At 44.5% G+C, this 13038-nt stretch overlaps 1 protein-coding gene across 2 annotated transcripts in view; it reads left to right on the top strand.

Annotated features, from left to right (window-relative positions):
* The window catches only part of Shld2 (shieldin complex subunit 2), a 76653-nt gene extending 72124 nt beyond the window's left edge, over positions 1–4529 (top strand). For both annotated transcript variants that reach the window (XM_036199563.1, XM_036199562.1), the window contains exons 8-9: positions 2782–2897; positions 4226–4529. In XM_036199563.1, the coding sequence (XP_036055456.1) occupies positions 2782–2897; positions 4226–4467 (358 nt within the window). In that variant the 3' untranslated portion in view covers positions 4468–4529. The remainder of the gene's footprint in view (positions 1–2781; positions 2898–4225) is intronic.
* The last annotated feature ends 8509 nt before the right edge of the window (positions 4530–13038 follow it).

Genomic DNA, 13038 nt, shown 5'->3' with positions numbered 1-13038 from the left:
GGCTTGGGAGGTGATGGGGCCTTGGTCATAAGCAGTGGAAACCAGGCTCCTCTGAAGAGAAGTGTAAGATGATGTTTTATAGAGTATAAGCCTAGAAGCAGCCAACTAAGAGATGCTAGACTGGGTGGAGTTGGTCATACCCAGTCACTGGTCAAAATTGGTCCTGGTTTGGCAGGACCAACACTCAAAAATGTGTTGGCTAGAGCTGGTTGAGATGGATTGACTATGGTAGGCTGAGTTGGTTTGGAATTCAGCCAGGCAAAGTAAGCTGCTGTGGATCTTCATGAAACTAGGGACAGTGGCCTTTGAAATACAGGTAATGCTTGAGGCTTGTCCAGGGGTGGGAGAGGCAAAGGTACTAACTTGATCTTCCCAGATGGACACTCCTTTTCAGCACCTCTCTCTGGTGTCTGTCTTTGCCTGAGGTTTTCTTAGAACCTTTCCCCGCAGGTGGGATTTGATGGCTGGAGTTCCTTGGTGCTGTTGGTTTCTGAGAGCCTGGGAGGAAGAGATTCCAGTTTTCTTTTCACTCTTGTTATTCAGTGCATGAAAGACTTGCAGTGATTCCAGCATGTGCATACCTCAGTGAGTTCAAGGCTTTCTAGCCATTTCTGCTGAGTTCCGATGGATTCCTTTTTCTCTTTGTCTTGAGAATGCTCAGCTTCTCATCTGCCTTGACTTTGTTCCTGGACTGCTTACACTTTTGGTTATTAGAGTTGTTCTATCTGGTCCTTTCAGTCTTTGTTGCCCACAGCAAAAACAAACAAACAAAAAAACAAAAAAACCCCAACTAAGCAAAGGCAGCTTTCTGAACTTGGCTGTCAGAGAACTTGGCCATGTTTCAGGGAGCCCTATCACTGTCCATAGCATGGCCCATAGTTACTTCTCCCTCCATCACACATACTGGGCCCTGGCACTGGGGTTTGGTCTGAGCCGTTCCATCCAGAGGCTCAGAGGCCAGAGGCCTTATCCTTGTTCTTCTTGACCTATTCACAGGGGCCCTTTATGTATGACCCTCACCCAGATTACATCAATGGCTGATGTGGGATCTTCAGTGTTTTTTGTTTGTTTGTTTTTTGACAGTTTTGCGTATCAAGATTTGCCTTGAATTTGCCATGTAACTGAGACACAATGGCTTCAACTTCTGATCTTCTTGCCTCTGCTTCCCAAGTTCTAGGATTATAACTGTACATCATTATGCCTGGTTTCTGTGGTTTTGAGGATTGAATCTAGGACTTATGTATGCTAGGCAAGCATACTAACTGAGATACATCCTTAGCACAGTACTTGTTTTTATTGCAAAATAATGTTCTACTGTATGTATATCCTATATTATTCATCCATTCATAAGTTGATGAACATTGGAGTTCTTTCCTCCTTGGGGCTGCTGTGAGCATGTGTGTAACACACATATTTTTATGTAGACATAGTTTTCATTAATTTGGGTATATATACAGAAATGCATTTGCTGTGTTGTATGTGTTAGCCACTTAAGGCATGGCCAAGCTGTTTTCCAAAGCAGTTATGCCATTTTCCATCTTCCTAGGAAGCAATGGCTCCACTTCCTTGATACTGTGTTAAGTCTCTTGTTTTAATTTCTGTTGCTTGAGATTTTGCTGTCAGATATAAGAAAAGTGCCTTTCTTAAGCCAAGATCATGGAGATTTAAACCTATGTTTTCTTTCAAGGGCTTAGTATTTTTAGCTGTTTATATTTAGATTTGTATTTTACCCTGTATTGATTTCTGTGTGTGATATAAAGAAGGAGTCCAATTTGTTCTTTTGCTTATTCATATATGCTTGCTCTAGCATGATTTTTTAAAGTTATTTTACTGATTTTTAGGCTGGTATACAAAGCAGTGGGTTTCATCATGTCTTCTTTCTCTGTTTGTATCATTATACTTTGTTCTCACGCTCTTCTTTCCCCATCTGCCTCCTTATGCAGTTCAGCTGATGCCCTTTGTTTATCCAGTTAGTCTAATCTTCTGCTTTTATAAATATAATATCTAAAAATTTTATCTATGGTGTTTATACTATAGATAATTACATATATAGGATATATAAAATTTTCACATGGGTTCTCCATGTATAATTAAATACGTGGTATTTGTCTTTCTGAATCTGGCTCTTTTACTTAACATGATTTCCAGTTATATCATTTTTCTTGCATTTGTGTCCAGCATGATTTATTGAAAAGGTTATTCTGGCCCACATTGAATCATCTTGGCAGCATTGTTAAAAGAAAAAAATCTAATCTTGGAGTTAGATGTGAAGGTCAGTAGTACAGCACTGGACCACCATGTATGAGCTCTGGGTTGGCTCTGTAGCTCGTAGTCAACAAAACCCAAATCCCAACCAACCAACCAACCAACCAACCAACCGACCGACCGACCAGAATAATGGCAACAACAAACTAAGACAGAACACCCAAACAAGCAAAACCCACTTTCTTATAAAATTCCCAGGAGCCTTGACTGAAGGAAGCAGTTTTGTTTTGTCCTGAGTGTAAACTAGCATTTAGCACAGTCCATGGTGTACAATAGAGACTCAGTTCGTATTTGTTGAAATGAAGAATGGAAGGAAAGGTGAGCAGAGAGCAAGAGAGAGAAGAGAGCAAACAAGAAACAGAGGCAGAGGTGGACAGAGAGAGACTGGGCTGTAAAGATGAAAGGACCTGGAATGATGTAGACAAAGGGGGTGAAATCTGCGGTCATGTTTTATTTTTACTTCATTCCTTTCTGTTCATGAATCGGATTCTAAATTCTGTTGTTTATTTTTTGTAGGCCAGCTTTAATGACCATAGTTGATGGAAGACATAGTACTTGTGTCCACGTAGGGTCGAAGATGATGGAACGCATTCTTCTCAACATCTCTCCAGATTGCCTCAACAGAGCGATGGGTAAAATAGCAGCACACCACCACGCAGTGGTTCTCTGAACTGTTGTCAGGAGTAGTCAGGACAGAAAGGGTGCTGTGTTGTAGATAAGCTTTTTCCCGTCACGATGAAAGTAGAAAGATATAGTTCAGTGTGAGTGAAACACCAAAGCTTACATAAGTTGGAAGGTAAGTTCTCCTTACATCTGTCTTCGTATCTGAATAAAGGAGGGAAGCACCTAATCTCCTTAGCTGAAACTCCTGATTGGTCAGCAGAACACTAGGAACCTAGTCTCATACTAGTTAAACAAACAATTGGGTAGCACCATGCACTGAAAGTAATCTCTCATTGGAATGCATTTTTAAGATCCTCAGCTGCGGTGCCAGGGACTAAGTCAGGGACTAAGTCAGGGGCTAAGTCAGGGGCTAAGTCAGGGGCTAAGAAAGAAAGCAAACACCTCCCGCTTATCAGATGATCATGCCCCATGTCTGCCCTCATTAGCCTTAGACTCCTTAGCTAGACAAGCCAATCTAGTTCCTTTGTATCTTAGTTTTGTAATTGTAGGTTGCTCTTCTTGTTAATAATAAGTTGATCAGATAATCCAAAAATAGGAAACATAATGAATTTCATGTTTAGGTTTGAGTCTTATCCCTAAGATACCTCATAATGTCTACACACACACACACACACACACACACACACACATATACACACACACATTAAAATATATATATTTTAATTAATATATATATATTTTAATTTAACATCCAAAAATCTTCTGGTCTCAAGAACTTTGGTTCAGAGATGCTCAGCTTGTATATGTACTTATGACTATGATTAAAAACTGTAGAAATAAGAGTATGAGGCTTTTTCTGATGTGGACATGCACTTCTTTTTTAAAAAATTCTTATATATGTGTGAGTGTTTTATTCACCTACATGTCTCTACACCAGAAGAGACCAAAAGAGGGCATTGGATCCCCGAGAACTGGAGTTAGGAATGGTTGTGAGCCACCATGGGGGTGCAGGGATTTAAACCCACTTCCTCTGCAAGAACAAGTTCTCCTGACCGCTGAAGCCAATGCCATGCCCTCTCACTTCAGGCCAGAACAGACCTCAGTCTCACTTTGATCAGGCTGACGTTGCCTGGGCTTGCTTTTGATGCTCAGTGCGAGGCACACCATCTTTCTAGACTACCTTCAACAACTTGAAACTGGAAAGAGAGGTAGAGAACAGGAAACGTAAGATGTATGTGAAGCTTGAGGGGCCCAGGGAAATAAGGAAGGCCTTCAGAATGCGGTTCTGTGAAGCTAGAAGGGGTCCTGAGTGTGTGTGTGTGTTGTTCTTCCTCAGTACCTTCCTCAGAAGTCACCTACGGCATGGTCGCAGCAGACTTGCTCCACTCCTTCTTGGCAGTCAGTGCAGAAGCTTGTGTGTTGAAGATTCAGAGCCTTTTCGAGTTGGATGAAAACAGCTACCCATTGCAACAGGATTTCTCCCTACTAGATTTCTGTCCTGATTCATGGAAGATGTGGAGCCCGGGACTTTCTCTGAGCTCGGAGGAGGACACAGGCAGCATTCCAAGGAAGGAGTGATGAAATAATCTGTCTTTTGAAGATTTATTTATTTTTATGTTTGTGAGATTTGCCTGTGTGTGTCTGTGTACCATGTATGTGTCTGGTGCCCACAGAGGCCGGGAGAGGGGACTAGATCCCCTGGGACTAGAATAATATATGGATGTGAGCTGCCAAATGCTGAGCCACCCAACCCTATGATCTGTGTTTTGAAATAAACGAAATGACAGGGCTTTTGCCTAGAGTTTTTAAAATAAATATTTTATTGCCATAATATATTTGTACTAAATTTATAAGTTAATTTTTAAAAGAATTCTGTGAAGCTTTTATTATTTGCTTTTTTTGTTGGTATTCTTTTTATTCTGGAGAAATGATCTAGCAATAAAGGCATCTATCACAGTTCCTGAGGATTGCAGGTGCCTCGTCTGTCTCCTGATGTAGACCCTGATGCACTCAACACTGAAGAGCCACGTGTGAGGCATTTCCTCCGAAGTCACTTTTCTGTTATAAACTCTACATGCTTTTTCTTATTTCTATCCTAATAAGTGCCAGTGTGAATTAATTTCTCCATGTTAACTATGTGCTGGCCAGGGACACAGGACTGTTGGTGGAGTAGCAAGCGAATTAGCTGCTTCTCGTGTTGCTGAGACAATACCCCAGCAAAGTGACTGAAGGAAGGCAGGTGGACAGGTGAAGTGCAGTCCTCATTCTGAAGAGGGACAGGTGCCCCATGATCCCCCAGGTCCATCTTTTGGGTCCTGACATGTCTCAGGATTCTGATAGCCAAAGGGGGGGCACAAATACTTCTAGAGTATTGTGGCTCCTGTCAGGATGGTTGATCAACTGGATTAGTGTTGTAGAAATGGCTGTATTCCTGAAGGCAAGCTACATATTCAGTGCAATCCTTAACAAAAGTCCAGTGAGTTTCTTCATAGAAATAGGAAAAAAATCCTAAAATTCACGTGGAAGGACTAAAGTATCCTAGACCAGTGTTTCTCAACCTGTAGGTCACGACTTCTTTGGGGGCCACATATCAGATACTTACATTACAATCTATAACGGTAGCGAAATGACAGTTATGAAGTAGCAATGAAAGGATTCTAGGGTTGGGGGTCATCACAGCGTGAGGAGCTGTATAAAAGGGCCGCTGCATCAGGAAAGTTGAGAACCCCTGCCCTGACAGTCAAAGCCACCTGAGAAGAAGAGCAGTGTTGGAAGAACAGTATCTAGCTTCAGATCTCATTCCAGAGCTACGGTGACGAACAGATGGTCTCAGGACAGACGTGCAGACCGATGGAGTAAAGTAGAGGATGTGGAAACAAGCCCACAGTACAGCCACAGGGTTGACAGCAGAGCCAAGAACATACACTGGAGTGTGCACACGTGCTCTCCACAGATGGCACTGGGAAAGACCAGCTAACCGCCTGAGGATGAAGCTGGACCCCCGTCTCTTATCCTGTACAGAAAGTGATTCACAATGGACCAGCACCTTTAGGATCTGGTGGAACTGCAATCAGAAAACACAGGGAGAACCTTCAACATCCAGCCTGGTGTGGCTGCAGAAAGCAAGGCCACACAGAAAGGACTCCAGCAGCTCAGGAAGTAAGGTCAAGAACTGGCAAATGGGACCACGGAGAGTTTTAAAACTTCTACAAAGCAAAGCGAACCACAGAGTGAAGAGACTGCCTACAGGACAAGAAATTGTCAGCTGTGTTTTTGACTTGGGATTAGTATCTAGAATGAAGAACAACAAAACCAATAAATGACAAATGAATCAAATAGTTCTCCAAAGAGGTTTGTAAATCTGTGAAGAAAACATTCAATGTCTATAGCCCTCAGGGATATGCAAATAAAAACTGTAGTCAGATTCCATCTCTCCCAACCAAAGGGGCGATCAGCAAGGAGACAGACAGCAAATACTGGTGAGGATACGGCTCCCGTAAAGAGATAAACAGCATCGTGCCGTTCACAGAAGGTCTGCCTGACACGCAAGAAGACTCATGCTCAAAGCGTGATGTGAAGAAAGGCAAACAAACAGCATACATCTTTTCTCATTCCCTAGATAACACATAATACGCTGTACATTATACATTACATATATTTACATGACGTGTCTATATATTATATAGTGCATGGTCAGGCATAAAAACCAAGTGTAAGTGCTGTATAAACCAGGGAGGAAGAGTCAGTGCTTGCAAAGGGCCACCCTGGAAGGTTGGCTTTTGTCCTTCAGTATTTGCTCTGAGCTGCTAGCCTAGTGGAGTCACAATGCTAAACAGTGGAGGGTGCTGGAGACCACCGCCAAAGGCTGTGCTGCGGTCCAGGTGAGCTGGAAGCCACAACAGAGTGCCCAGTTCTCTGGTCCCACTAGTGGGGCCTCAGCCAGGCTCTCAGTCACATGGCCACCCTCTTCCGTCCTGCCCTCTAAGTGCTCTAGGCCGGGCCCCCTTGGTGGGCCTCCTTTGCTCACCCACTCCTGCCTGGAAGTTGTCAGTAAGCAAACTAACACATGCCAGACCAAGAGAACAAAGGGGTTATTGCCAGATTTCATCCTTCATCATTAGCGATGGACAGCTAATTTACACAGAGATGTGAGAAGTGAGAAGTTTGAGGAGAAAGGCAGGAAGGAGGTTTTACCCTCTGCAGACCCTGACTGCAAAGTACCGCAGGCTGCTGGGTATCTTTTTCCGAGCTCTCTGGTGAAATGGAATGCTGGTAGTGTTTTCAGACATCTGGAATTGAGTCCAGCTCTAGCACTGCTTTCTAGCTGCAGGGCGCTGAGAAACAGCACATCCTCCTGACCCCACTTCCTCCTCTACTGATGGAAGGGAGGTCCCTCCTGGGCGGGGTGCAGCTTTAACCTGTTCATGTACAAAACGTTACTCAATTCCCAAAGGATGGTTTCTTCCTTCAGTCCACAATTGAAACACAGTTTCTCTTAAAGCAAACAATGAGTTGGGCAAATCATTCCACAGTAGGTATTAGGGGAATATAATGGGCAAGTATTACAGTCTGTTTTTAAAATTGCATGCTAAATTCAATTAAGAAATTTGTCAATTATATTGAAGGAGCTGGGCATATGGAATCTAATCAGTGAATTATTTCATTATATTCTTCTTGTTAGTTTTTCAGACATTGGCAGATAGCTTCTCCCTGCTCCTTGGATAAAAACCCAGAGCAAGTCCCATGACTCCTATTTCTTATCTCTTTTTCAGTATTGTGACTTTGGCTTGCCATTAGTAGCAAGTAAATAAAATTCCTCCAGTAACTTCTAATTCTACAGCTAGACTCTGTGATACAGTCATCCACAGTGTTTAGTGTGAACAGTCATCCACAGTGTTTAGTGTGAACAGTCATCCACAGTGTTTAGTGTGAACAGCCATCCACAGTGTTTAGTGTGAACAGTCATCCACACAGTGTTTAGTGTGAACAGTCATCCACAGTGTTTAGTGTGAACAGCCATCCACAGTGTTTAGTGTGAACAGCCATCCACAGTGTTTAGTGTGAACAGTCATCCACACAGTGTTTTGTGTGAACAGTTATCCACAGTGTTTAGTGTGAATAGCCATCCACAGTGTTTAGTGTGAACAGTTATCCACAGTGTTTAGTGTGAACAGTCATCCACACAGTGTTTAGTGTGAACAGCCATCCACAGTGTTTAGTATCATATAGTCATCCACAGTGTTTAGTGTGAAGTCATCCACAGTGTTTAGTGTGAACAGCCATCCACAGTGTTTAGTATCATATAGTCATCCACAGTGTAAAGTGTGATACAGTCATCCACAGTGTTTAGTGTGAACAGCCATCCAGTGTTTAGTGTGAACAGTTATCCACAGTGTTTAGTGTGAACAGTCATCCACACAGTGTTTAGTGTGAACAGCCATCCACAGTGTTTAGTATCATATAGTCATCCACAGTGTTTAGTGTGAAGTCATCCACAGTGTTTAGTGTGAACAGTCATCCACAGTGTTTAGTGTGATACAGTCATCCACAGTGTTTAGCATCATATAGTCATCCACAGTGTTTAATATCATATAGTCATCCACAGTGTTTAGTGTGATACAGTCATCCACAGTGTAAAGTGCGATACAGTCATCCAAAGATCCAGCATCCAGTTGCAGCTGACTTCTGCTTGTGTCCTGTTTCTCTGTTTTGTGTTTCTATCCATCCTTCTTTCCCCACCTTGCTCACAGGGGTGACCCTCCTAGCAGAACCTACATGGAGTAAGGAGGAAGACCACCTAAGGGCTAGGAGGCTATAGGTCAACCATAAAGAGTTGCAGCTGCAGTGTGGAGTACTCCCAAGGCCCCCTTTTAGTGAGGTCTTCCCCACCAGCCCATGACCTTGTTTTGCTACAGAGTGTCCACTGGCAGCAATTGTTGGTTAAGGTGCTGGCGGAGGAGAGTGCTGGAGGAAAGTCACCAGCCATGGTTACCTTTCTAGAGCTTTACTGGGAGAGAGGGAGAGGAGGAGAGAGAGGGGGAGAGGGAGAGGGAGAGAAAGGACCAGAGAAACAGACCGTGTGGAAGGAAGAGAGTGGAAAAAGAAAAGGAACGCACAGAGGGCCTGCCCGCTTTTTAGGCTGGGACACCGTCGCAGGCTGATGACGTAATTAAGGACATAGTCCTTACATCCCAGACTTTCACTTATTATTTAAAAAAAAAAAAAAGCAGGTAGATGGGAATAGGGGCATCATTCCTCTCAAAACTGTTTCCAGCTGACTTTTGGATGTTGGTTGGTTCTTGGGGAAATGGGGAAGGGGAGTCTTCTGAGGTAGACAGGCATTGTGGGATGCTGCCTGTCATCCCTTTGCTCTGGAGACATGTATCCCTCTTGGCTGTGGCTGGGAACCTTCTGTCTGACAAGATGCTGGTGACATCGAGAAAAGCTTAGAGAGAAAACAATCATTATTTTATGTTGATAGATCTGGCCTGTCTAGATGGATTTCGAAACATGTTAAGATTTATCAGAGACAGATTATTTTAAAGCATCTCATAGTAATAGATGTTTACATTAAAGTCTTTTTTGTAGCACCCAGACAATTTTGGGTCTGGGGGTGTAAGTACCTTTTAGCTGTTACAGTTTCTTACTTGATGATCTTTGGACTTCAGCTCTGTGGTGGTCCTGTATCATTAGCTGAACAGTGAGTTAGAACAGGGAACTGGGAAGAGAAAAGCTTATGGTACATGAGAACTTATTTTTTTGGAATTAGGGACAAGGCAAAGATCATGGCCCTGTCTGTATGCACATGAGAAACACAGGCGGTAACTTTGAAGTGAGACAATGAGCTCTTATCTTAGTTGGAAATCTTTTTTCATTAAGTAACTCTGAAAGTGCAATTAAATCTGGTGAGATAAATAAGGCTGTCCTCTGTACCCGACAACAGAAAGCAGAAGTGATATCCCAAAACTCCCAGGACTGAGTCAGTGGCTCTAGTGTCCAGAAGGAAAGAAATGGATCACTTCCCTACTGCGTTTTGGGTTCCCTGCCATGTCTGTAGTCAAGCCTAGGTCTGCTGGAGGTCTTAGCTTGGTGTACCCATGCGTCTAGGCACCTGGGGGCAGTCAGCTGACTGGTTGTCTTTCTAGGCGGCACTTTTAACAAGGCTGTTGATGGCCTGGCAGGGCATTCGCTAGCCTGTGGCCTTTTTCTCACTTAAAACGGGGACCCAACAGCTTTTGGGAGTCAGCAAGTGCCAGCACTTGGCAATTTTGTTTTTGGGCTTTTATCTCTTCCCTGGCATAGCTTAAATGCCATAGATGACTCTTTTGTCTATGGGGTCAGGATCCTTGCTCTCCAGATGCTTAAGTTTTAGTCGGGAGGGTGTGGGGAACAAGAGACAGATTTTATTCCATGTCCTGAAATTTTTCCCCCTGATGATTGGTGGCTTAAGGACAGCTTTTGGAAGATCTGCCAGGAGGCAGACTATAAACCGATCCTTTTGGAAGACTTGTCTGAGGCTATAAGCTGATATTTTGGCTTAGGAGCCATCCTGACTACTGTAAACTTAATTGTATGGATCTTAGCTGTTTTCAGACCTGTCTGTGTTTCTTAAGGCAGTTGAAAATGAGTGGGTGGAGTTAAGGTGAGTTAGGGCAAAAGTCTTAGAAGCCACCCAAGCCCGCCCATTTGAGCCCACCCATTTGAGCCCACCCACTGTCGGTGGAAGTCAGAAAGAAAAGGTTGCACGTGGCAGACGCAGAAGTAGGGAAGGAGAAGAGTTTAGAGCTTTAGCAGAAAGCTTGGGGATAAAGTAACTCTTTATTTACCCGTTCACTGGCAGAAGTTCCTGTGACTCTGTTATGCAGCCAGATTTACCGGTACCTGCCCCTTTGTTCTATGGCTTTGGTCCATTTGCTGGCAGTAGTTCCCATGACACTGTTAAGTGGCCAGATTTATCAGTACTCGCCCCATCAGCCAATGTAAGTGGGTAGTATCCACCCCTTTGTCCCATGCCTGCAACCGAGAGAAAAATAAAAATTTAAAGTAACAAACCGGGATCAGACTCCAATCTCAGGTGTCCCCAAAGAGTGGAGAGAGATCTAAGAATTAGTTGAAGTTCACCATCCTCTTCATCAAGGGATGGGAAGGGCTGTGGATGCACTGCAGTTGATCCACTGTTGGACCCTAGACACCATTGACCCCCTCATCAGGAGCAAACATGTGCCTGCCATTGCCAGCACAGCCTGAGGGCAAAGAATATAGCTCAGACTACAGCCGTGAGAATGACAGACTCACTGTGGTAAAGAATCATGGCAGTAGCAGGGTAGCTGTATAGGGGTCCAGCAGAGGCAGCGAGGGATGCGCATGCGCTCACGGTCTCGCAGTCTCACTGGATGGGGGAGGAGGTGGCCTGCGGCAGTGGTCACAGCAGGTCCTTGGTGCTCGGTGGTGTATCCGAGTCACTGCACCAAACGTTGGTTAAGGCAGCATTGCTGGTGGCTGGCTGCCGCCCGTGGCGGCCATGCCAACAGAGGAGAGTGCTGGAGGAAAGTCACGAGCCATGGTTACCTTTCTAGAGCTTTATTGGGAGAGAGGGGGAGAGAGGGAGGGAGGAAGGGAGGGAGGGAGGGAGGGAGGGAGGGAGGGAGAGAGAGAAACAGAGAAACAGAGAAACAGAGACTGTGTGGAGGGAAGAGAGCGGGAAGAGAAAAGGAACATACAGAGGGCCCACCTGCTTTTTAGGCTGGGACACCATTGCAGGCGGATGACGTACGTAATTAAGGACATAGTCCTTACAGCAATACCTTTACAATCTCAACCCCTTCACAGTATTTTTTTTAGGGGACATTGCCTTTGGTCTCAAGGGAGACCAAAAATTAGCAGAGGGTAGAAATACTTGCTTCCTCTGATCATTGTCCTCGGGCAGTATGAGCACAGGATGCTCAAGGCTCATGCACTAATTTGGGCAAATATGCCACAGTGAAAAGTAAGAAAAGTGTACTTGGCAAATGACTGCACAAATTATAACATATCATATTGAATGCCAGTTGGCAGCCATGACACTGAGGCCGGGAGGCAACTGCATGAAAGGTGCCCTCCTAGGGATGTTCCTGTAGGAGTGAGCACAGGCTCCCAGAGCTGCCTCTACCCACACTCATTTTTCACCCCTCCCTGGAGCTGTGCCCATTGTACTGTAGCTTTGCAGAAAGGCATGCCTGCCTATCTGACCCTTGATTTTCCCCTGGGCCATGTGATTTGCTTTGGCCCAGGGTTATCAGGGGATGCCATGTAAGCAGAAGACAAAAACGTGTCTGCCTCCACCTTCAAAAGAGCTGCCTCTGGGTAGTTGCTGCTGCATTAGCTGGTGCTCAGTGTGAACAGCTGTGGCACTGGCCTGGTGAGGAGCCCAGCCAGCCAGACCCACAGATTGAGAACAAGTTGCCTCACCTGGGGCAGTTTATGCCCAGCTGGCCTACAGATGCAGAAGACAGAAATGTTTGTACTGTGTACACTGAGAAGCTGTGATAATTCTGTGCACCGTCATAGCAGACAGAGCCACCTGAATACAAGCAGCACCCCACTTGCTCTGACTGAGGGTTTCCTTCAGTCTCAATTCTCCTGCCTCTGCCTCCCAAGTTGCTACATTCTGCTGCCCCCACCTAGGTATTCCTTTTCTGGGAAAGGCAAACTGATATTCATGAACAACAAGGGGAAAAGCTGAATGAAGCACAGGCAACCTCACAAGAAGAGCTACAAAGTCAGAAGCAAAGCACAGAGATGAAAGGAGAACCACTCTCCTCTTAAGGAATTTCATGCTTTGGACTGAGAGGTTGAACATGTGGGTCGAGTCAAGGTTAAGGGCAGCAAAGGCTACAGCATCTCTGGAGCTTGGGAGATGAGAAACTGAGACTAGCGTTGCCAAGGCAACTGAGCAAAGATAGACACAGAAGTCACATTAACCCTTAGAGACCTTTCCCCTGGAAATGTTGGTTGAATTATTGAGCTGAATTATGAAGTTAGCAGTTTGGAGGAATGTCACTATTCTTTTAGAAGTTGAAGTCAGGACCCACAGAGGAAGAGCTCTTGGTTGGGTTCCTTGAAGGACACTCTTGACTCAGTCCAAATCTGACAACTGACTTGACATGCTTA

This window comes from Onychomys torridus, chromosome 9 (genome assembly GCF_903995425.1).
Source record: "Onychomys torridus chromosome 9, mOncTor1.1, whole genome shotgun sequence".
Taxonomy (NCBI): Eukaryota; Metazoa; Chordata; class Mammalia; order Rodentia; family Cricetidae; genus Onychomys; species Onychomys torridus.
The sequence above is the reverse complement of the archived record's forward strand: the minus strand, read 5'-3'. Positions and strand labels throughout refer to the sequence as shown.